Source organism: Oncorhynchus kisutch, linkage group LG19 (assembly GCF_002021735.2).
Source record: "Oncorhynchus kisutch isolate 150728-3 linkage group LG19, Okis_V2, whole genome shotgun sequence".
Taxonomy (NCBI): Eukaryota; Metazoa; Chordata; class Actinopteri; order Salmoniformes; family Salmonidae; genus Oncorhynchus; species Oncorhynchus kisutch.
This window is the reverse complement of record NC_034192.2, coordinates 29,746,914-29,770,791: the sequence shown is the minus strand read 5'-3', so window position 1 is coordinate 29,770,791 and position 23,878 is coordinate 29,746,914. Positions and strand designations below refer to the sequence as shown.

General features: G+C 44.4%; 1 protein-coding gene across 1 annotated transcript in view; it reads left to right on the top strand.

Moving 5' to 3' along the window:
- LOC109910329 (ras-GEF domain-containing family member 1C) overlaps positions 1 to 23,878 on the top strand; it is a 45,072-nt gene that overhangs the window by 6,294 nt on the left and 14,900 nt on the right. The window contains exons 2-5 of the mRNA XM_020509491.2: positions 19,218 to 19,456; positions 19,589 to 19,711; positions 19,900 to 20,037; positions 20,895 to 21,119. Coding sequence (XP_020365080.1) covers positions 19,229 to 19,456; positions 19,589 to 19,711; positions 19,900 to 20,037; positions 20,895 to 21,119 — 714 coding nt within the window. The 5' untranslated portion in view covers positions 19,218 to 19,228. The remainder of the gene's footprint in view (positions 1 to 19,217; positions 19,457 to 19,588; positions 19,712 to 19,899; positions 20,038 to 20,894; positions 21,120 to 23,878) is intronic.

Below are 23,878 nucleotides of genomic sequence, written 5' to 3'. Positions count from 1 at the left end.
GTAACACAGAGAGGGGTTGTTAGTCTGGCTGCTATGACAGGTTTAGCACCTCTGAATGTTTATGGGTCTGTGTTGCCCTGTGTTGATGTCATGGCGATTTGGATGGTTCAGCCTTCAGAGAACAACTTCTAGACAGGTTTTTTTTATCTGACAAACATGCTTTCAGATAAACAATCGTGGATTGAAATTGAAAAAGACAATGTGATGGTGTTGAAGGTCTTCATACATGACAGATCTACCCATCCCCTCGGGGGCCCTCTTACCTCGGGGGGCCTCGGGACATGTCCACCAGAATCCTATACACTGATGATTGTCGTTTTGGTAGTGACCGTCCAAATATATGTCATGGGTGAATCTTAAAGGACACCCTATTCTACATTCGTGCACTACATGGGGAGTATTTGTGATTTGGCGATACGGACATGGTCCTGCAGTGGAATACGAAACGTAATGGCCGTGAATGTTCTGCGTCCAGAGAAAGAGTGAAGAGAGGAAAGGAAGAAAGAAAGAAAAAGAAAGAAAGAAAAGAGGGATGGAGTAATGATAGTAAGGTAATGACGGAGGGAGAGTGTGTCACTGTCGGGAATCAACAGACTTCGAATTACCTCACAACAAGTTAGACAGGACACCATGGCAACGCTCGGCACTCCAAACTCTTCAGCTCTCTCGGATTCCACACGGGTGTCGTGGTGTCATTCAAGCAGAGCTTGTAAAATGTGATAGTTGCCTGTAGGTTACATTCAAGAAGTACTACACAAGGCTACGCCTGGTTAGATGTAGGTATTTACATCCTACATTTTCATAAAGTTCTGTGTATTGGCCCAATTCAATTCATACCTAATCACATACATACTTCCCCTATGGTTACCATGAAAACAAAAAGCAAGCCTTCCGAAAGGCTATAGCTGTATATGCAGAGCTGCTATCTGTCTGCCTGTCTCTGATCCTGTCACAACACGAGGCATGATATCACAGTAGACAGAGCCAAGGCCTAAGAAAAGTTATTATCTCACCCTTCCTTCTTCAGTAACAATGACAGATCATGTATCTGTCTCTCTGTACAGTAGGGGTAATAAGGGATGCTGTAATATATATTCAAAATCGTAACAGCTATTATGAAATTAGTAATGCAGTGATATTACATTTGCATCGGTTACCAATCACTCGTAACTGATTGGGTTGTATGTCAATTATGTCGCATGGTCGTGCAAAATCAATGCAATGTAAAGGACATTTGACAAGCCTGTTTGAATCGCGCCTAAAGAGCTCGTATTAACTAGAAAGGTCACCTATTGCCATTGGGCAGAATCTGGTTGAATCAACGTTGTTCCCATGTCATTTCCCCAAACAATTATCTACGTGTAAAACTGATTGAATTTGAAAATAAATCATCAACGTAAGGGAATTTAGTTTATTTTTCACATAACTTATAACCTAAATCAATGACATGGTGATCTGTTTTGTTGATTTCACATTTAATTCACAACTCAACCAAATGTAAATGAAAACTAGACTAGTTGAACTGACATCTGTGCCCAGTAGGTTTATTCAAATCATTTCAGTGACATTTGATTAATCTGTTCTATTATCCCTTCCCTCCCTCCGTTTGATACATTTCTGAGTATCGTCTTTCAACCACCTTTTTAAAAGATGATAATTCCCCTGGAAGTGCCTCCTTAGAATGATGTCTGTTCGGAGAAAACCTCTCCCCTCCCTTCTCTTCAGTGCACCATTGCATCATGTGGCCGTGATGAATCTGAATGTATGAATAATTCAACACTTTTTAAAGTAACATGACCCTTCTGAATGACAGATTGAGGGCATGTGTAGCTCAGGCATGTGCCGGTGCCGTTCATTCGGAGAGCCAATTTGTATACTCCCCTCCAATTACCTCTAAGTAACACCAGAGATTACCTATTCATCTCAATGATCGATTACCAGGACGTGTACTCCAAGCATGCGCTGAACTGGCAGGTGTCTTCACTGACATTTTCAACCTGTCCCTGACTGAGTCTCACTCAACACTGCCCTTTCCCACCTGGACAAAAGGAACGCCTATAGTTGAAGTCGGAAGTTTACATACACTTAGGTTGGAGTCATTCAAACTAATTTTTCAACCACTCCACAGATTTCTTGTTAACAAACTATAGTTTTGGCAATTCGGTTAGGACATCTACTTTGTGCATGACACAATTTTTCCAACAGTTGTTTACAGACAGATTATTTCACTTATAATTCACTGTATCCCACAAGTTGACTGTGCCTTTAAACAGCTTGGAAAATTCCTGATAATTATGTCATGGCTTTAGAAGCTTCTGATAGGCTAATTGATATCATTTGAGTCAATTGGAGGTGTACCTGTGGATGTATTTCAAGGCCTACCTTCAAACTCAGTTCATCTTAGCTTGACAGCATGGGAAAATCAAAAGAAATCAGCCAAGACTGCTGAAAAAAAATTGAAGACCTCCACAAGTCTGGTTCATCCTTGGGAGCAATTTCCAAATGCCTGAAGGTACCGTGTTCATCTGTACAAACAATAGTATGCAAGTACAAACACCATGGGACCATGCAGCCATCATTCCACTCAGGAAGGAGACGCGTTCTGTCTCCTAGAGATGAACTTACTTTGGTGCGAAAAGTGCAAATCAATCCCAGAACAACAGCAAAGAACCTTGTGAAGATGCTGGAGGAAACAGGTACAAAAGTATCTATATCCACAGTAAAATTAGTCCTATATCGACATTAGCAAGGAAGAAGCCACTGCTCCAAAACGGCCATAAAAAAGCCAGACTACGGTTTGCAACTGCACATGAGGACGATGATCGTACTTTTTGGAGAAATGTCCTCTGGTCTGATGAAACAAAAATAGAACTGTTTGGCCATAATGACCATCGTTATGTTTGGAGGAAAGGGGGGATGCTTGCAAGCCGAAGAACACCATCCCAATCGTGAAGCACGAGGGTGGCAGCATCATGTTGTGGGGGTGCTTTTCTGCAGGAGGGACTGGTGCACTTCACAAAATAGATGGCATCATGAGGATGGAACATTATGTGGATGTATTGAAGCAACATCTCAAGACATTAGTCCGAAAGTTAAAGCTTGGTCGCAAATCTGTCTTCCAAATGGACAATGACCCCAAGCATACTTCCAAGGTTGTGGCAAAATGGCTTAAGGACAACAAGGTCAAGGTTTTTGAGTGGCCATCACAAAAGCCCTGGCCTCAATCCCATAGAAAAAATTGTGGGCAGAACTGAAAAAATGTGTGCGAGCAAGGAGACCTACAAACCAGCCCTATCATACTAGGAGGAATGGGCCAAAATTCACCCAAGATATTGTGGGAAGCTTGTGTAAGGCTACCCGAAACATTTGATCCAAGTTAAACAATTTAAAGGCAATGCTACCAAATACTAATTGAGAGTATGTAAACTTCTGACCTACTGGGAATGTGATGAAAGAAATAAAATCTGAAATAAATCATTCTCTCTACCATTATTCTGACATTTCACATTCTTAAAATAAAGTGGTGATCCTAACTGACCTAAAAAAAATTACTAGGATTAAATGTCAGGATTTGTGAAAAACTGAGTTTAAATGTATTTGGCTAAGGTGTATGTAAACTTCTGACTTCAACTGTATGTGAGAATGCTATTCATTGACTACAGCTCAGCGTTCAACACCATTGTGCCCCCAAAGCTCATCAGTAAGCTAAGGACCCTGGGACTAAACACCTCCCTCTGCAAATGGATCCTGGATTTCCTGACGGGCCGCCTCAGGTGGTAAAGTTAGGGAACAACACATCCGCCACGCTGATACTCAACACGGGGGCCCATCAGGGGTGCGTGCTCAGTCACCTCCTGTTCTCCCTATTATTTCATGATTGCATGGCCAGGCACGACTCCAACACCATCAGCAAGTTTGCTTTTGACACAACAGTGGTAGGCCTGATCCCCGTCAACGATGAGACAGCCTATAGGGAGGAGGTCAGAGACCTGGTCGTGTGGTGCCAGGACAACAACCTATCCCTCAACGTGATCAAGGCAAAGGAGAAGATTATGGACTATAGGAAAAGGAGGACCGAGCACGCCCCCATTCTCATCGACTGGGCTGTTGTGGGACAGGTTGAGAGCTTCAAGTTCCTTGGTGTCCACATCACCAACAAACTCTCATGGTCCAAACACATTTAAAACAGTCGTGAAGAGGGTACGACAAAGCATATTTCCCCTCAGGAGACTGAAAAGATTTTGCATGGGTCCTCAGATCCTCAAAAGGTTCTACAGCTGCACCATCGAGAGCATCCTGACCGGTTGCATCACTGCCTGGTATGGCAACTGCTCGGCATCCAACCGCAAGGCACAACAGAGGGTAGTGCGTACAACCCAGTACATCACTGGGGCCAAGCTTCCTGCCATCCATGACCTCTATATCAGGCGGTGTCAGAGGAAGGCCCTAAAACTTGTCAGAGACTCCAACCACCCTAGTCATAGGTTGTTCTCTCTGCTACCGCACAGCAAGCGGTACCGGAGCTCCAAGTCTAGGTCCAAAAGGCTTAACAGCTTCTACTCCCAAGCCATAAGACTCCTCATCAGCTAATCAAATGGCTACCCAGAGCCCCCTTTTACACTGCTGCTACTCTCTGTTTATAATCTATGCATAGTCACTTTAACTCAACCTACATGTACATATTACCTCAATTACCTCGACTAACCGGTGACCCCACACATTGACTCTGTACCGGTACCCCCTGTGTATAGCCTTGCTATTGTTATTTTACTGCTGCTGTTTAATTATTTGTTACTTTTATTTTCTACATATCTATTTTTTACTTAAAACATTGTATGTTAAGGGCTTGTAAGTAAGCATTTCACTGTAAGGTCTACCTACACCTTTTCGGCGCATGTGACAAATAACATTTGATTTGATTTGTGTCGTGGAGGAACTCAAGTGCAAGCTTATGTTTCTTCCTTCTCTTTCAACCTAGACATGTATTTTGGTATATATTTATAATGTAAACGTTGTAGAATTGGTGCGAAATGTGGTGTGTTGCAGGAGATAATGTTAACCACCCTACGATCAGAGGTGGTGTTGAGAGTATACGATTTTCAACGTAATCTTTTTTAAGTAATCCTTTTTAACTAAAGCTATACTGACATCTGATAAGAAGCTGTAGGTGTAATGTGTCACGTCCTGACTTTAGTTCCTTTTTTATGTCTCTGTTTTAGTTTGGTCAGGGCGTGAGTTGGGTTGGGCATTCTAGGTTTTGTAGTCTAGGTTTTGTATTTCTATGTGTTTGGCCTGGTATGGTTCCCAATCAGAGGCAGCTGGCAATCGTTGTCTCTGATTGAGGACCATACTTAGGCAGCCTGTTTTCCCACTATGGGGGTGGGTAGTTGTTTTCAGTTTTGTGTGTCTGCACCAGCCAGAACTGTTTTGGTCGTTCGCGGTGTTATTTTTGTGATTTCAGTGTTCATTAAATAATTATGGACACATACCACGCTGCACCTTGGTCCTCTCCTTCCAACAGCCGTTACATAATGGGAGTGAACGAGAGAATAAACTGGAAAATTAATACTCTACACAGAGTGTGTTTGATAGACACTAAGGTTTCACTGTGTGACCTTATGCTTTGCAAGTTGATCATTTCTTGAAACATTCATCTTGAATTAATCTAAATGTAAATTATAATAAAGTGGTAGTGTGGGCCGTGGAGCGTTTCTTTACAGATTGAGAGAGTGCTGCTTTTGTCCTCCAAGAGCCTTTCCCTCTCCTTCGTCCCTCTCCCTCCACCTCTCTCTCCTTCGTCCCTCTCTCTCCTTTGTCTCCCTCTCTCCCTCGTTCCTCTCTCTCCATCTTTCCCTCTCCTTCGTCCCCCTCTCTCTCTCTCCATCCCTCTCCCTCCCCTTCGTCCCTCTCTCTCCTTCATCCCTCTCTCCTTCATCCGTCTCTCTGTCCTTCGTTCCTCTCTCCCCTTCGCCCCTCTCTGTCTCTCACTCTCTCTCTCCTCTGTCTCTCTCTCTCTCTGGCTGATAGACAGGGCCTATGGGAATACAACCACACCTCTTGCTGATGAGAGAACTATTTTGTTTTCTCCTCTCTGGGATGACTTCATTGGGCTCCGCTGTGTCGAGGCAGTCAACAGCCTCAGTCCACTCACTCACTCACACACACACACACACATACACACACACACACACACACACACACACACACACACACACACACACACACACACACACACACACACACACACGTACGCTCACACACACAATGTCCAAACTCGCTCAGGAATGAGGCCGGCTGGCTGCCGCTCACACACACACTCCCAGGATAGGGTGTGTTTATCGGCAGATAATTCCCAAAGAGGTTTACGTTGGGGATTGATGAAGCTGATCCGGCATGGGAACAGGTGCCGGGATACGATTCAAACACTGTCCATATGCCATGGTGGTGGCTGTTCAACAGAGGGATTTAGGGTACATGTTCATGTTTAGCTTGAAAGTCTCTGCCTCTCCTCTCTCACTGTCATGCCATACCACAGAAAGAGGGTGGAGTATGGATGGAGAAATGGAAAACCGCAATGGTAACTCGATAGTCGGTGTGTGTGTGTATGTGTGTGCGCGTGCATGAGCTTGTGTGTGTGTGTGCCTGCACGTGTGAATGTGTGTAACACATTGTTTGCAACTGAACCCCTCCCACACACACACACCACAAACAAAGAAAGGCGGTTTACGGTTTGTTAGAAAGCATGCTGAGACATATGATTGCTATTTTTCACATTCTCTGTTGGAATTGACTCCACTCAGCTTGGCAGAAGCGACCCTAGCCTTGCTCTTTTTCCTCGGGCATAGTGCTGGACGCCAGTAGACTTTTGGGGTCCTGTTGTGACTGGGGAGGATGGAAAGCCAAAAGGGCTCCTATGCCAGCAGTCCCCACTGGGATGACAGGCTGTTGCAGGGCCATCTGTATAGGCATCCTGACATAGTGGGTTGGGAAGTAGGGCGTGGGCTCGTGGAGAGGAATGGATGGACTAGTGGAGGGGAAAGAGGAGAGGTAATGGATACATTTTTGTTTTATTGTGAGGATCAATAACTACTGTACTCAGGTGACATCTGATTTCAAAGACACTTTTATCCTGGGCTCAAATTGAGATAAAGCCCAGAGAATCATTACAAAGCAAACAGCTTTCAAAGTATATCTCCAATATTGGCCAGCAGTGCTACAACTCTGTGAAGTCTCAGTCTCAGTCTCATTACACCCAAAACAGTGTCAGCACTAAAAATACATCTATGTTTTTTTAGAGCATTTCCTAAAAATGGAAAAGGCACTAAAATAAAGAGCTTCCTAATAGAGTTCAAAAGCAGAGCTGGAGGAGTGGAGGAGAGAGGAGGAGTTTCTAGTTCAGTCCGAGACAGAGAAGAGTTTGTCTGCTCTCTGCCCTTGGTTGGAATATCTCCTCCTCACCCTTTCTCACCCTTCCTTTCACCCACCAAAGGGATGGTAAGGGTCACATTTGACCTCTCCTTGTCCTGGGAGAGTGAACCTGAATGACCTTTGAACCAGGAAATGAAAACAACACCAAAAACAAAGCCTACTGACATACCCATGAACTATGTTTAAAAACCAGGCGTTAAGTGTCAGCGGGATTTTTAGTGTCACCGTTGGCATCTGAGAGGAGACTCTCACAACCCACTTGCATATAAGGATCTTGTCCATCCAATTGGCTGTCAGTAATACATACAGTCTCTATAACTTCCCTCAATAGAACTCGGCTGTTCTTAGGATGCTGATATGGCAGGCTATATAAAAAATTCTCTGTCCCCTCCCTGGTAGATACTGTGTTCCAGCCAGAGGGTAACAGCTAGGATCTCTGCCTGCTGTACAGACACACAACTGGTCTTGTCCTCGTGTTACTGACTTTGGGAGGGATAAATTGACAAGGAGAACATAGGCTAGTGAATTAATCACTGTAAAACAGTCCAGGTGTTTTTGTACTGCCTCAGTTTATTGTTATGTTCACCCACTCTAGGCTTTTCTAAAGCCTCCACGGTCTCTGAATAAGACCCACTAAAACATCCTGGCCCAGGCTGAATAAAAGAGGTGGAAGAGGGGCTCTGATACTTAGATTGACCCTGGTGTAAACAAAGCCCTGGCTGTACTCAGGAAGCACTGGATCTAACCCCCTGAACTCTAACCCCTGTGTCTGAGAGGTCAGACAGAGATTTTCTACCTCACCGATCCGTCTGACTCTCCCCCTCTCCTCTTCAACCTCATTGTGGATCCTCAATGGCCCTGAATCCTGCCCCCTTAACCCTTTAACCCTAATAGACTCATTAATCCTGTATGTCTGGGAAGTCAGACAGAGATTTGCTACTTCACTGATTCAGCCAGCTGCTCCCACTCCTCTCCTCACTACACTACAGATTTTTAGTGTTGTCTCCAATGCCCCTGACCTCTAACCCCTGTCTCTGAGAGAGCAGACTAGTAGCTGTGTCTCTCCATCCCTTCCTTTCTGCCTCACTGACAGCCAAGCAAGTGTGAGTAATCCAGGTTGATGCCTGTGTAAACGAGACAAAGCAAGGAGGGTGGATAGAGAACAGGTAAAGGAGAGAACGAGATGGAGGTGTAGTCTGACATCTTCAGCACCCCAGTCATGCTAACAATGCCTTTGTTTCATCGCCACGGTGACAATGCTCTCCAAGCTCTCCCTTCACACACACACACACACACACACACACACACACACACACACACACACACACACACACACACACACACACACACACACACACACACACACACACACACTGTGTTAATCCTGGCAGAACAAAGCAAGCAGATCCGCTTGATGGTAACGATACCATAGCAGCCCCACAGGAACAAAAGGCAGTGTGCACAACCAGTGTTTAATTTCAGCTGGATCCTGCCTGAACAGGATCCTGCAGCTCTATTTGGCTGGATCCGGTACCTCTCATGGAATGAAAAATCATTATCATAATAATAAAAGCCATCAACGTTCATTCGAGTTCTCCTGTCGTCCCCCCCCCCCCCCCAAAAAAAAACTCATTGTGAAAAAGTTGATTTTCTGCCTAGGCCTGATATTCTAAGAGTTGATACAAGTTGGGCTGGCCCAGGCTTATGGTTTGCGCAACATTGTAACCTATGTTTGAGACCAGCGCGTGGCCATGGTTGTGTGAGAAGCACATCTGTATCTTTCACAGAACTAGAATGAGATTCACTTCTTATAATCTCTCTTCCACTCTGTTCTGATAGACATGAACCTGTAACTCATCTCTCCAGCGTTGCACTTCATCATTTATTTCCTTATAGAATCATAGCCGCCCTGTTTTTTTGGGGGGGATAAGCTAACATTAAAGTTCTGCTTTCTGTTAATTCAGAATAGGCTACTACACTATGAGTAGGCCTATAAAGTAGCCACAGAGGATCTATCTTTTTTTTAAATTTTAAATAGCCTAGCTGTGGATTGATTGTGTGTAGCCCAATAACAAGGCCTAGCCTACGGTCGGGAGCGCGTGGCAAATCTGTCAGTGAACACTATGCAGACAAATCCGTTTTTTTCCCTCCAACGATTGTATTTGAAGACACAGGTTGGAAAGCAAATAGCTCCTGCTGAAAAGAGAAGCCTAATCTGTCTTCTGTAGGCTACCAAAATATTTGATCCACTTCCAAATATTGTTTTGCAAAGAAGTAGCACTTTGTGGCATCTGGTGATGTAAATAAAGGCTTTTATAAATACATTTGATTGATAGGTTTTCGGCACTAATGCATCGAACATCGCCGGCGAGGAAGTCATTGGGTGAGTAAGTGGAACTGGAAAGCCTTTTAAGACTGTAATTTCCTCAAATTGTAGCCTACAACACACCTAGGCCTAGGCTGACCTCTCAGACACAGGGGTCAGGGGTTAGAGTTCAGAGGGTTATATCCAGTGCTTCCTGAGTACAGCCTAGGATTCAAGACAATGTTGTTTTTATTGACCTCAGATTCTCAGTGCCATTTCAATCATTTGTTTATTTATTTATTTTTACCCCCATTTATCCCCAATTCCGTCCAATCCAATTGGTAGTTACAGTCTTGTCCCATTGCTGCAACTACCATCTTGACTCTCGGGAGAGGCGAAGGTCGAGAGCCGTGCGTCCTCCGAAACACAACCCCGCCAATCCGCACTTCTTCTTGACACAATGCTCGCGTAACCCAGAAGCCAGCTGCACTAACGTGTCGGAGGAACACCGTACACCTTGTCAGCATGCATGCGCCCGGCCCGCCACAGGAGTCGCTAGAGCGAGATGGGACACAGCTGGCCAAACCCTTCCTATCCCGGACAACGCTGGGCCAATTGTGCGTCGCCTCTCCCGGGTCACGGCCAGCTGCGACACAGCCAGGTATCGAACCAGGATCTGTAGTAACGCAGCTAGAACTTCAATGCATTGCCTTAGACCGCTGCACCACTCGGGAGGCCCCATTTCGATCATTTGTGCGGTATTAAAAAAGATTCTGCAAAAGTCTCCAGTCTTGTAAAATGACATAGAATTGCATGAAATGCGTTTGTAAAAGGCCACATTTTACCCGGACGCTAGGCTACTAAAAATGTTCTCCATGTGTGCAACTTCTGTAAGTGCCTCTACTCTACTGCTCTATGAAACTACCAAATGCGATGATATGCATGCAATGCTTCATTATAAAGGTGATTCTTTTTTTGGTACCTCGGAGTTCCCCAGGTTACCCCCCTCTCACGCTCATTTTTTGTTCCAGCACCTCCTGATTTACCAACAATAGCAGCTGAAACCCCTAGCTGTGTGTCTTGACAGGTGTGTGACTAGTGTCATTGTGTAAGAGAGCACGCAGACAGCCACCTACAGTTTGACAGTGTGTGTGTGCTTAATTTGTAAATCAAGATTTGTAAATTAAGCACACACACACACACAGCTAGGGGTTTCAGCTGCTATTGTTGGTCTCGGGCAAGTAGTTTGATAAACATCACCTACTATGTTTTAGTTGATGTGATGATCAAGGCTCTATACTAGGAAAGGGAATGTGAGTGAAGAAAACCTGATCGTACAGAAGGTTACGGCCTATGGGTGTGTCTGCATTGCAACTAGATCTCACACCTATGTCGCACGAAATCCTGCCCACAATCCTGCATTGCAGCATAATTCACCATCATTTTTGTGCAACCTCAGCTAAACGTGTCTGATACTGTTGGTTGACGTAAGCACTACCGTAATACACAGGCTGAGACAGGATGTCTATATTATTGTTTCCTGACCGCTCTATTCTTCTTGACCATTATGCATTAACTGATGACGATGATGATGTGTGTGTGTGTGTGTGTGTGTGTGTGTGTGTGTGTGTGTGTGTGTGTGTGTGTGTGTGTGTGTGTGTGTGTGTGTGTGTGTGCGTGTGTGTGAAGGGGGGATACAACTAGAGTGAAAGCGGAAGCAAATCACACGCTCATCCGTCTCTGGAGTAGTGCAGGGGCTTAGAGTGTGTGTACACACAGAGTGGTGACTCATGGTTGAACTCAGATGTTCTCCCAGACTCACCATGGCCCTAGAGCTGTACAGCCTTAACTACACAGCCAGTCAGCCAGTAGCCAGCCAATCAGCCAGTAAGTCAGCAAGACAGTCAGCCAGTCATCCAGTCAACCAACCAGTCAACCAACTAATCAGTCAGCCAGTAAGTCAGCCAGACAGTCAGCGAGTCAGCCAGTCAACCAACCAGTCAGCCAGCCAGTCAACCAACAAATCAGTCAGCCAGTCATCCAGTCAACCAACCAGTCAAACAACTAATCAGTCAGCCAGTAAGTCAGCCAGACAGTCAGCCAGCCAGTCAGCCAGCCAGTCAGCCAGCTAGTCAACCAACCAATCAGTCAGCCAGTCAGCCCTGCCTTACAGAGGAAATGCTTCCTTTAGGAACTGTACTGTATCTCTAGGACAGAATCATAGATGTGGCAGTGCCAGAGTAATCTACACCACAGCAGGGGTATTATAAGGACACACTGGGCTTTCCCTAGCATTGTCACATCTAGACCATTATATACATAAGAAACTGAGTGAAAGAAATGGCTTCTTATTATGTACATTCTCATTATAATAGAATCAAACCTCACAATACATGTTTTGTTTAATTCAATTTGATTCACTTTGTTTGCTCAGTCCAGCTGCTTTTTCATCAAATTAGTCGCCAAACAATCAAAAAGGTCTGAGACTGAAGTGGTGACAGTGGCGGTCACAGTGTGTGTGTGTGTGTGTGTGTGTGTGTGTGTGTGTGTGTGTGTGTGTGTGTGTGTGTGTGTGTGCATGTGTGTGCATTCATGTGTGTGCTCGTTTCTGCGTGCGTGCCCGCATATGTGTGTGTGTGTGTGAGTGTACATGCTGTGAAATAGACGCATCCCTGTCAGAGGAGGTGAGTTATGATATTAGAGGACTAGAATGTTTTCTGTCTGGTCAGGTCTTAGACAGTATAAGTGGACTGTGACAGCTTAATGAAAGGACCGGGGTGTTAACTACTGTGCTAAATGCTTAATATCTCCTCTCAATGGATACTGTTATTTATGTGACTGTGTCACAGTTGGATCACACTGGCCTGCTATGACAACCAAAGACGAGGAAATGTCATCTGCTTTCCAGCAGTTTTTTTTTTTATCACAGATGTAGCTCGACAGCTGCTGAGGGATACAGGGTAGAGTGACAGCCACCCTCTTCCGCCTCCACTATTCCCCAACAAGATCTCACAGTTTAACGAATTTGACTTCAGATTCTGATGGTTATCCACGTTTCTCCAAGCGTGAAATTTTCAAGTGTTTTTGACACCATGGGTTGCTCCTCCTGCTCCGCATCGTACTGTTTCTCCAAACATCACATTTACAAGTTACCGAATGGTTAAGTTAATGGTTAAGGTTTAGGATATGGTTAAAACAAAAAAAACGAGTGTCTACCACTGAGATTGAACAGGCGACCTTCGGATCAAGAGTCATGGGATTACCATCAAAACTACTTGATGGTAATAGTGCTCACTGTTGCCCTTAGCGGTTTTGAAGTCATACAGGGCACCCCAAATAGCATGTGAGCGACTGGCTCTATTCTGTATTATGGAGCAACATTTGAAATGTTTTTATTTTATTTTTTACATTGGATAAAAGTAGAGACAGAGCTGGAAAATGGTATTTCATACACTAGAGTTGAGGAACAATTGCAAAGTAATTCTGCTTGAAAGTTGATGGCCCTTGAATGTTTTGTTAAACCTACTGGAGACATCTTCTTTGTCTACACTCATTCAGCATTGTTCACACTAGAGGTCGGCCGATTATGATTTTTCAACATCGATACCGATTGTTGGAGGACCAAAAAAGCCGATGCCGATTAATCGGCCAATATTTATTTGTAATAATGACAATTACAACAATACTGAATGAACACTTATTTTAACTTTATATAATATATCAATCAAATCAATTTAGCCTCAAGTAAATAATGAAACATGTTCAATTTGGTTTAAATAATGCAAAAACAAAGTGTTGGAGAAGAAAGTAAATGTGCAATATGTGCTATGTAAGAAAGCTACCGTTTCAGTTCCTTGTTCAGAACATGAGAACATATGAAAGCTGGTGGTTCCTTTTAACATGAGTCTTCAATATTCCCAGGTAAGAAGTTTTAGGTTGTAGTTATTATAGGAATTATAGGACTATTTCCCTCTATACCATTTGTATTTCATTAACCTTTGACTATTGGATGTTCTTATAGGCACTTTAGTATTGCCAGTGTAACAGTATAGCTTCAGTCCCTCTCCTCGCTCCTCCCTGGGCTCGAACCAGCAACACAACGACAATTAGCGCGCGCTAACTAGCTAGCCATTTCACTACAGTTACACGAGCCTCATCTCAGGAGTTGATAGGCTTGAAGTCATAAACATCATCAACCAAATATCATCAACCATGTGTAGTTAACTAGTGATTATGATTGATTGTTTTTATAAGATAAGTTTAATGCTAGCTAACAACTTACCTTGGCTTACTGCATTCGCGTAACAGGCAGTGTCCTTGTGGAGTGCAACGAGAGAGAGGCAGGTCTTATTGCGTTGGACTAGTTAACTGTAAGGTTGCAAGATTGGATCCCCCGAGCTGACAAGGTGAAAATCTGTTCCTAGGCGTCATTGAAAATAAGAATGTGTTCTTAACTGACTTGCCTAGTTAAATCAAGGTATAAAAATAAAAACCGGCAAATCGGTGCCCAAAAATACAGATTCCGACTGTTATGAAAACTTGAAATCGGCCCTAATTAATCGGCCATTCCGATTAATTGGTCGACCTCTAGTTCACACACTCTTAAGCCTTAGCCCCTCCATTCTCTTTAAGGATTCACATGTGAGGCCATGTGCTCAACAACCAAATATTTCAAGACGAAAGGCTTGTTTGTACCAAGGGTGTATTTGTAAATTCAATCTGGAGTGCCAGAGTGCGCTCTGGGCGTTTGTAAACTCAGAGAGTAGTCAGATTGTCAATTCGTAAATTCAGAGCGTTTCAGTCTTTGAGCATTCAGAGCGCACACTGGATGCTCTGGCCGAGAAGTAGGGTCAATCTGAGTGTTCTGACCCTAACAACAGCAATCAAGCACCCAAGCTAACTGGCTAACTTGCTAGCTAGCTACTGCCAGAATTTTTTTTGAGAACAGCTCACTCTTACCATTTTACTCACCCTAGCAGAGCTGGTTAGGCTGTTTTCATGTTATCCAGAGCATTGGTGACTGTAACTGTGCTGCTGGCTACAATTTAATTTAGTTTTTTTTACAATGTGTACTGACACCGGCTATATTCAACGGGTGTTGAGCGTTCGTGAATTCGTCAGTTATTCTGTGCTCTGGCACACTGATGACGAGAGTGCTCTGAAATTGGAGTAGATAGCCAGAGCGAATTTACCAGCTATCTACAGTTGTCACAGTTGCATCATGAACATTCCATTGAAATGGTTAATTTCATAGTGGAGTCTTTTGTTTAGACATGTAGCTAGCTAGAACCATATTCCCAATTCATAACGTTATTGCCCTGCATGAATCTGCAGGTAGCTAACCAACCAGGTTCACTGTTAGCTAGCTAGCTAACATTAGGATATAACTACACAGATCATACACATAACGTTAGCTAGCGAGCAAGCAACATAACATTAGCTACCTAGCTAACAGTACGCTTTAACTTGAAATTAAAACTACTTTTTGATCAAATTAGAAACGTATAATATTTGAAAATTTAGCTAGCTAGACTATTTTACCCGTATACATGGATGGACGCTTCTCCCTCTCTGTCATGGATGCCATGGTTGCCCTTTACACAATAGCCTTCTGTGTGTTCTCTTTTCGACTCCCTCTGCATATTGGCAATCAAATGTCAGAATTTTCTACATCTTCTTAGCTATCATACTCTAATTCCACAGGGCATTCCACTGATTTCAGAACTCGATCCTCCAGAAAGCGGTGAGCAATATTTTTTGCAGTTCTACTATGTGATATCTTAAAAAAAAAAGATGTGTTAGAAAGGATTACCTACAAGTACTGACCAGCTCATGTTATAGACAGAAGTGTGCTACATGGCAGACCAATCCAAACTCATCTCATGGGATGTCTAGCCCAACCAATATCTCACCCAATCATGGCTAACGGGAAGTTTTTTTCCCCCGTGGATAAACCAACTAGGCTCGTAATTTGGCAATCGTATCAGTATTTACAGATGGCACACAAGTTTGTTATTGAGGCACATGAAAGTTCACATGTTCCAAAAGGCATTCATGCCAAAAACAAATTTTTTAGCTCTCCTGTGATGAAGTGACGCGTGACATACGCCTGGTTTCCTGCAACGAGTCACATATGAACACATCTTAAGCCATGCAAAAAATCATTTAGAATGTAGAATGACAGGAAATTAGCTTTAAAACTGAAAAATTTAAAGAATAGCAGGACATTTATATCAGGAAATGTACATTTAGGGGTATTTTATAAGGGAAAGTTTTTTGGGTGGGAATTTCCAAAATACTTTCAATATTATTAATTTCCATGTCGGCTCTATGTCTGGAAATGCCATTGTCCGCAGCAAAGGAACTCAATTCCAAATTCCCCAAAAAGGTGTTTAAAATAAATAAAACTGGCAAAAATGGATATTAATATCCCTTTCAATATCCCTTTGTAACTTTAAAGAATATTTCTTTCAAAATGTTGATTCCTGCGACCGGGAGACACATTAGGCGGCACACAATTGGCCCAGCGTCGTTAGGGTAGGGTTCGGCCGGGATGCCCTCGTCCAATTGCGCTCTGGCGACTCCTGTGGTGGGCTGGGCGCATGCACGCTGACACGGTCACCAGGTGTACAGTGTTTCGTCCGACACATTGGTGCGGCTGGCTTCCAGGTTAAGCGGGCATTGTGTCAAGAAGCAGTGCGGCTTGGCAGGGTTGTGTTATGGAGGACACACTGCTCTCGACCTTCGCCTCTCCCGAGTCCGTACTGGAGTTGCAGCAATGGGACAAGACTGAAACTACCAAATGGATACCACAAAATTGTGGAGAAAAAGAAGTATAAAAAAATTGATTCCTAAAGGATATGTCTAGAGATTTGGTTTACTCCATCAGATTTGTCTAAAATCTTAAATAAGTTAGGAATGAGCAGGGTTAGCTGTACCACAAGGACTCCTTGTTCATGTCCTCATTACATGTAGTGTAACAAGACCACTCATGGTCTGTAAAGTTATCTACTTTTGATTGTTTGTTTAAATCTATGTTGTCATCACCATCACAACCAGGAAGTCAACTCCATCTGCCTGATAGATTCAAATAGAATATGAATTGTGTCTCAAATATGTTACATTTATTTAGGTTTTAGAGTCATGAAGCAACTGAGGAAAAACTAAATTGCTATTCTGTACACCACTTAAATGAAGAAAAATGCAATTTTTGTCAATTCCGTAAAAAAATCTACTCTGTCAGATTTTTGTCTAACGTCAACTCCGTCAGAGGGGTAAAAGATCTGATAGAATTGTAATCATTTTATTGGGGATTTTAAAATGAACAATTTTCTATATTTGAATTTTGTTTGTATTGAACTTTTATTTTTAGAGGCAGATACAGTTGAAGTCGGAAGTTTACATACACCTTAGCCAAATACATTTAAACTCAGTTTTTCACAATTCCTGACATTTAATCCTAGTAAAAATCCCATGTCTTAGGTCAGTTAGGATCACCACCTTATTTTTTAAATGTGAAATGTCAGAATAACAGTAGAGAGAATGATTTATTTCAGCTTTTATGTCTTTCATCACATTCCCAGTGGGTCAGAAGTTTACATACACTCAATTAGTATTTGGTAGCATTGCCTTTAAATTGTTTAACTTGGGTAAAATGTTTCAGGTAGCCTTCCACAAGCTTCCCACAATAAGTTGGGTGAATTTTGGCCCATTCCTCCTGACAGAGCTGGTGTAACTGAGTCCGGTTTGTAGGCCTCCTTGCTCGCACACGCTTTTTCAGTTCTGCCCACAATTTTTTATGGGATTGAGATCAGGGCTTTGTGATGGCCACTCCAATACCTTGACTTTGGAAGTATGCTTGGGGTCATTGTCCATTTGGAAGAGCCATTTGCGACCAAGCTTTAACTTCCTGACTGATGTCTTGAGATGTTGCTTCAATATATCCACATAATTTTCCTACCTCTTGATGCCATCTATTTTGTGAAGTGCACCAGTTCCTTCTGCAGCAAAGCACCCCCACTGCTTCATGGTTGGGATGGTGTTCTTCGTCTTGCAAGCCTCCCCCTTTTTCCTCCAAACATAACAATGATCATTATGGCCATCAGACCAGAGGACATTTCTCCAAAAAGTACGATCTTTGCCCCTATGTGCAGTTACAAACCGTTGTCTGGCTTTTTTATGGCGGTTTTGGAGCAGTGGCTTCTTCCTTACTGAGCGGCCTTTCAGGTTATGTTGATATAGGACTTGTTGTACTGTGGATATAGATATTTTGACTCCAAAATGACACAATACATTTGTTTACCATTCATTTCTATTAGGCATAAAATAATCTGTATAGTCACCAAGCTTGATGTAATCATTGCATGCTATAAATATGGTACCAAATACTAAACTTTTGTCTACTTTAATACACAAGTTTGGACACACCTACTCATTCCATGGTTTGTCTTTATTTTACTCATAGAGACGGATGATGAATTTTATGAATGGTGAACGTTTGATCTCCGTATGTGTGGTTCCCACTGTGAAGCATGGAGGAGGTGTGATGGTGTTTATGGGGGTACTTTGCTGGTGACACTGTCAGTGATTTATTTAGAATTCAAGGCACACTTAACCAGCATGGCTACCACAGCATTTTGCAGTGATACGCCATCACATCTGATTTGGGCTTAGTGGGATTATCATTTGTTCTTCAACAGGACAATGACCCAACACACATCCAGGCTGTGTAAGGGCAATGTTACCAAGCAGGAGAGTGATGGAGTATTGCATCAGATGACCAGGCCTCCACAATCACCCGACCTCAACCCAATTGATGTGGTTTGGGATGAGTTGGACCGCAGAGTTTTTAATTGTTTTATTTTACCGTTATTTAACTAGGCAAATCAGTTAAGAACAAATTCTTATTTTCAATGACGGCCTAGGAACAGTGGGTTAACTGCCTTGTTCAGGGGCAGAATGACAGATTTGTACCATGTCAGCTCGGGGATTCGTAACTACCTTGTTGGCCCATTGAGAGGGATGTGTTGAATTTTTTAAAACGTGTAACGGAGCACGGTCTAAGAGCAGACAGAGAGAGAGAGAGAGAGAGAGAGAGAGAGATGAGGGTTAGAAAGAGGACACGGAACGCTTTCTCACGGCAACGGTCTCCACGGCGACGGTGTGACCCACATATCCCTTCTCTCTCGTTGTCCTCGGAGACGGGGCAGCTGTTTTGGGGCGGGGCGGGTTGTAACGGAAGGAGTGTGTAGTGGAGACTGAACTAGAGATAATGCTCTGACCGAGAGGGTAAACATCTTGCCTGCTCAATGTGATATGGCAAAAGGAGAGAGAAAGAAAGTGTGTATGCATGGTGTGTGTATGCATGCCTGTGTTTGTGGTTGTGTGTAGTTGAGTGGGTTTGAGCGGTATCTGTCTATATGTATATATATGCCATGCATGTGTGTTTTAAATAGCCCTCATCCATTACACTTTCACTCTCAAGCCAGGAGAGGAATGCCCCAGACTGTGTGCCCAGCAGCAGGCACCATGTTCACCCCCAGTGGCTTCAACCCCCACCTGGCCTCCACCTGCTCTGAGGCTGACCCGGTGATTGAGGATGAAGGGGGCCCTCAGGAGGCCCGGGGGCCTGGGGCTTGCCTGGCCGAAGGACCCCCCATCACCTCCGCCTCCCTGGACACTCTCATCCAGCACCTTGTGCCCACCACAGACTACTACCCAGAGGTAAACAACTATTAGAGGGCCAGTAATCTATCCTGGTTGTTCTGGCCACAGCATCAGTAGTAGAAATAGGAATAGTAACAGCAATAGTAATGTTAACGATAATGTAAATACTTTATGTGTTTCCTTCCACAGAAAGCCTATGTGTTTACGTTCCTGCTGAGTGCCCGTCTGTTCATCTCTCCTCCTGAGCTTCTGGCCAGACTCTGTGAGACCTGCATCAAACAACAGCAGCTGGACCAGAGTCCACTGGACATGGTCAGTACACACACACCTACTGACCACTTATACACAGAGTCCTCTCAACACATTCAGTACTGCTTACACACACATACACAGTCCCTCAACACACACAGCCACTGCTGATCACTTCTACACTCCTACTGAAAGCTGTCCTTCCCAGTGTCTCTGACTGTGTCTTCTTCTCCTGTGTCTCCCCCCCCCAGGCTAAAGTGAGGAAGTTTGGTCCCAAGATCCTGCAGCTGCTAACAGAGTGGACAGAGACATTCCCCACAGACTTCAGAGAGGAGAAGATGGTGGGCCTGTTCAAAGACATTATCCACAGGATAGCACCCTGTGATGAGGTGAGGAGGGAGGGAGGGAGGGAGGGAGGGAGGGAGGGAGGGAGGGAGGGAGGGAGGGAGGGAGGGAGGGAGGGAGGGAGGGAGGGAGGGAGGGAGGGAGGGAGGGAGGGAGGCTACCCTCCATAGTCTCAAAGATGAGACTGAGAGCAGGGTGAAGGGGTGTGGTGCTCTGAATGTACAAAACAGTGCAATGTTATACAATCCTGTTCCACTGCATTACAGGTGAGAGAGTGGGATAGGGCGAGAGTGAAGTGAAAGAGAGGAGGGACAGAGAGAAAGAGAGAGGAGAAGAGAGAACAAGGGGAGGGATTTTGGCATTGGCTCTGCAGCCTCAGGGAAAGAGAGAGAAGAGATGGATGATGATGATGATGGAGGTAGAGAAAGGGATGGAGGATGGAGAGCAGGAAGGGGGGGGGGTGAAGGGAGGTTGGATGCGAGGGAGGAACAGGGATGTAGAGAGAGAGAGCGTGAGGAGGCTAATGGTGATGAATGTGCAGTTATTTGTGGCTGCAGAGCAGAGCTGGGCCCAGGCAGTGTTCTCACTCTGGGTCATTTATGGCACGCCGTGGGTGATTTACTGAGACCCGACCTGTTGGCCCCAACCAACAGCCTACAGCCACACAGCTCAGTGGGGGCTGGACACACATACACACACTGGGGGGAACACACACATGTCCATGCACACAGAAGAAACAATGGTGTGAAAGAGGTCTGGGAAGATGATGATGATGGAGTCTGGGAAGATGATGATGATGATGATGATTTTTGTTATCTCCTGATGATGATACTAATGTTAAACATCCTTAATATGTTTATGATCATTATTAGTTGTCTAATCATTATAATGTCCTCCCCAGGCGTACTGGAAGACACTGAGTCAGGTCCTGCAGACCCTGAACCAGAAGCTTGCAGCCATCGCCCAGGGAGAGGAGTGCATCGTCAAAGTGAATGCCTCCTCGGTATCCTCAATCTCTGACAAGCTGGTGGCCTTCAAGACCAAGTCTCCACCCATCCAGAAGGAAATGCTGTCTATCTGCAACGACCCTTACACACTTGCACAGCAACTCACCTATATAGAACTGGTAAGGAGAGGGGGAGGAAGGATGAGGCGGGGGTTAAATAGAGGTCATGGAGGGAGAGAGAGAGCGCGAGAGAGAGAGAGAGAGAGAGAGAGAGAGAGAGAGAAAGAGATGAAGGGAAGTGGAAGGGGAAAAGAAGGAGAGAGAGAGAAGCAGAGATGAAAGAGAATGAGAGAAGGGTGTGATGTAAGGGAGAGAGATGATGAGAAGGGTAGAGAGAGATGACAGAGAGAGAGAGAGAGCAGAGGGGAGAAAGGAACAGACACAACAATAAAGCCTAGATTAAGATAGCTGTAGAATCAAAAGAGAGAAAGAGGGAGAGGAGAAAGAGAGAGAGAGAGCACTGAAATCTTCCAAACAGCCCAGAGGACAGCTAGTTCTCCCATTGGCTTGATTACCAGCTAACTATTCCAGTATTAGTTTTAAATGCTCCCCTGTTAGCTCTAGCCTACAACTGACTAATAGGCATAGGAAAAGGTGCTCTAAAGACACATGAACAGACAGGGCAGAGCAACAAATGATCGGAGGAGGACGACCCCACTCTCACTGATTGAGTGACGTGTGTTCATGTGTTTATGTGTATTGGTGTGTGGGGGTGTTTTTATGCGTTTATGTGATTCTGTGTCTGTGTGGGGGGAAGGGGAGCGGGGGTTGTGTGTCTGTTTGTCCGTCCATCCATGTGGGTCGGTGTGTGTGTGTGTGTGGGGGCGGGGTGTGTGTGATTGTAAGGCCGTCTTCCGCAGGCCTGAGTAAGCATGTGCTCTCATCTGATAAGTATGACATCATCTCAGAAGTCAGTGGTTTGCCCGAGGCATTTAACAAAGGGAATAAAACCGCAGTGGATATATGCGACCTGACAGCGTTACAATCCACAGCGCACACACACACACACACACACATCCTGGCTAATGTGCAATCTCTCAGACGTACTGTAAAACTGACAAACTGTAAAGTGCTTATCACAGTACCGAAATGCCTGCATTCTGGCATTCACTGAGTCCTGGCTGACAGAGCAGGATCGAGACGCTGATTTAGAAATCGACGGCTTTGGGGTTCCTGTGCTCCAGGACCGTGATGCCTAAACAATGGGCGAAGCACAAGGTGGAAAGGTCTGCCTCTACATTAATAAACAATGGGCGAAGCACAAGGTGGAAAGGTCTGCCTCTACATTAATAAACAATGGGCGAAGCACAAGGTGGAAATCTCTGCCTCTACATTAATAAACAATGGGCGAAGCACAAGGTGGAAAGCTCTGCCTCTACATTAATAAACGATGGGCGAAGCACAAGGTGGAAAGGTCTGCCTCTACATTAATAAACGATGGGCGAAGCACAAGGTGGAAAGGTCTGCCTCTACATTAATAAACAATGGGCGAAGCACAAGGTGGAAAGGTCTGCCTCTACATTAATAAATGATGGCTCAACACGGTGGTCATACGTGGGACCCAGATATTTTACTTTGATCGGTCTCACTTCGGACCGTTTTCTTACCATGGGAGTTCCCCCAGATAGTTGTCACGCCGGTCTCCATCCATTCTAGAGCTAACGGGGACAAGGCGACGGACACCATCTCCCGGACCGTACAAAGGTTACAGTACAACTCCCTGACGCTCTGAACCTCTTTATGGGTGACTTTAATCACTGTTTGCTGAAAAAGTATCTCAATCGCTACCAATACGTCGCCTGCCTTAAAAGACATGGCAACGCGTTAGATTCGTGTTATGGGACAGTAAAGGGGGCATATAAATCCATTGCCAGAGCTCCACCGGGCTCATCTGACCATAGCACTGTTTAACTCGTTCCCACCTTAAAAAACGGTCCTGAAGAGAGGCAAAGTTGAATGAAGAAATGTTCAGGTGTGGACGGCTACTGAGCGTCTTCAGGACTGCTTTGATAGTACATGTTTCCTAGCTCCTGCACTGACCTGTGAAAATGAGGAAATACCCCGGAAATCAGGATAAATATTTACTAATAACAAACCTTTGGTAACCACATGTGTTAGCAGAGAGGCTTTTGTACAGTTTAGCATCGTCAGCTGGTTGATGGACATTTTAAACCAATAGAACTCAAAGGGTGAGAGTCAACAATTCCCGATCCTCCACTGGTTCACCACAAGGGTGCGTCCTTTCCCCTCTGTTGTTTGTACTGTACACTAATGATTATCAGAGTAATCACGACTCTGGACACATCATTAGGTTTGCAGACAACTTGGTTATGGTGAGTCTTTTACAGGATGGGGAGGTGAGCCACGGCCCAGTAGTAGAGGAGTTCTTTGGATGGCGTGACCGTCCTGCTTATAATAACTTCATGTCACAATAACCAAGGGTATGGTTAAATGAGATCCAGAAGCTCTCACTGCCACCAAATGCAGACTCTTATAGATGGTGAGCTAGTGGAGACCGATGGTCGATACAAATATATCTTGGCCCTTTCCTTGACAGCAAACTTGAGTGTTGAGCCCAATATGTATGCTATCTTCCCAGGGGGAACTCTTTTACAGATCGTTCATTGCATCCATTTTTACATTCAATATGATCTGCTGTTTCGGTAATCTAAACTTAAAGAGTAAGAACAGGCTGGGTAACATTGTGAAACAAAGTAGTAGGATCGTTGGTATGAACTTAACCCACCTTCTTTCACCTGTTTCAAACATAAGTCGTATGTAAGGCGCAATTCATTCTGATGGACTCCCAGCATCCCTTGTTTGTTGAATTTATGTTGCTTCTCTCAGGGCACCGATGCAGGCTCCCTAAGTTTAGGTCT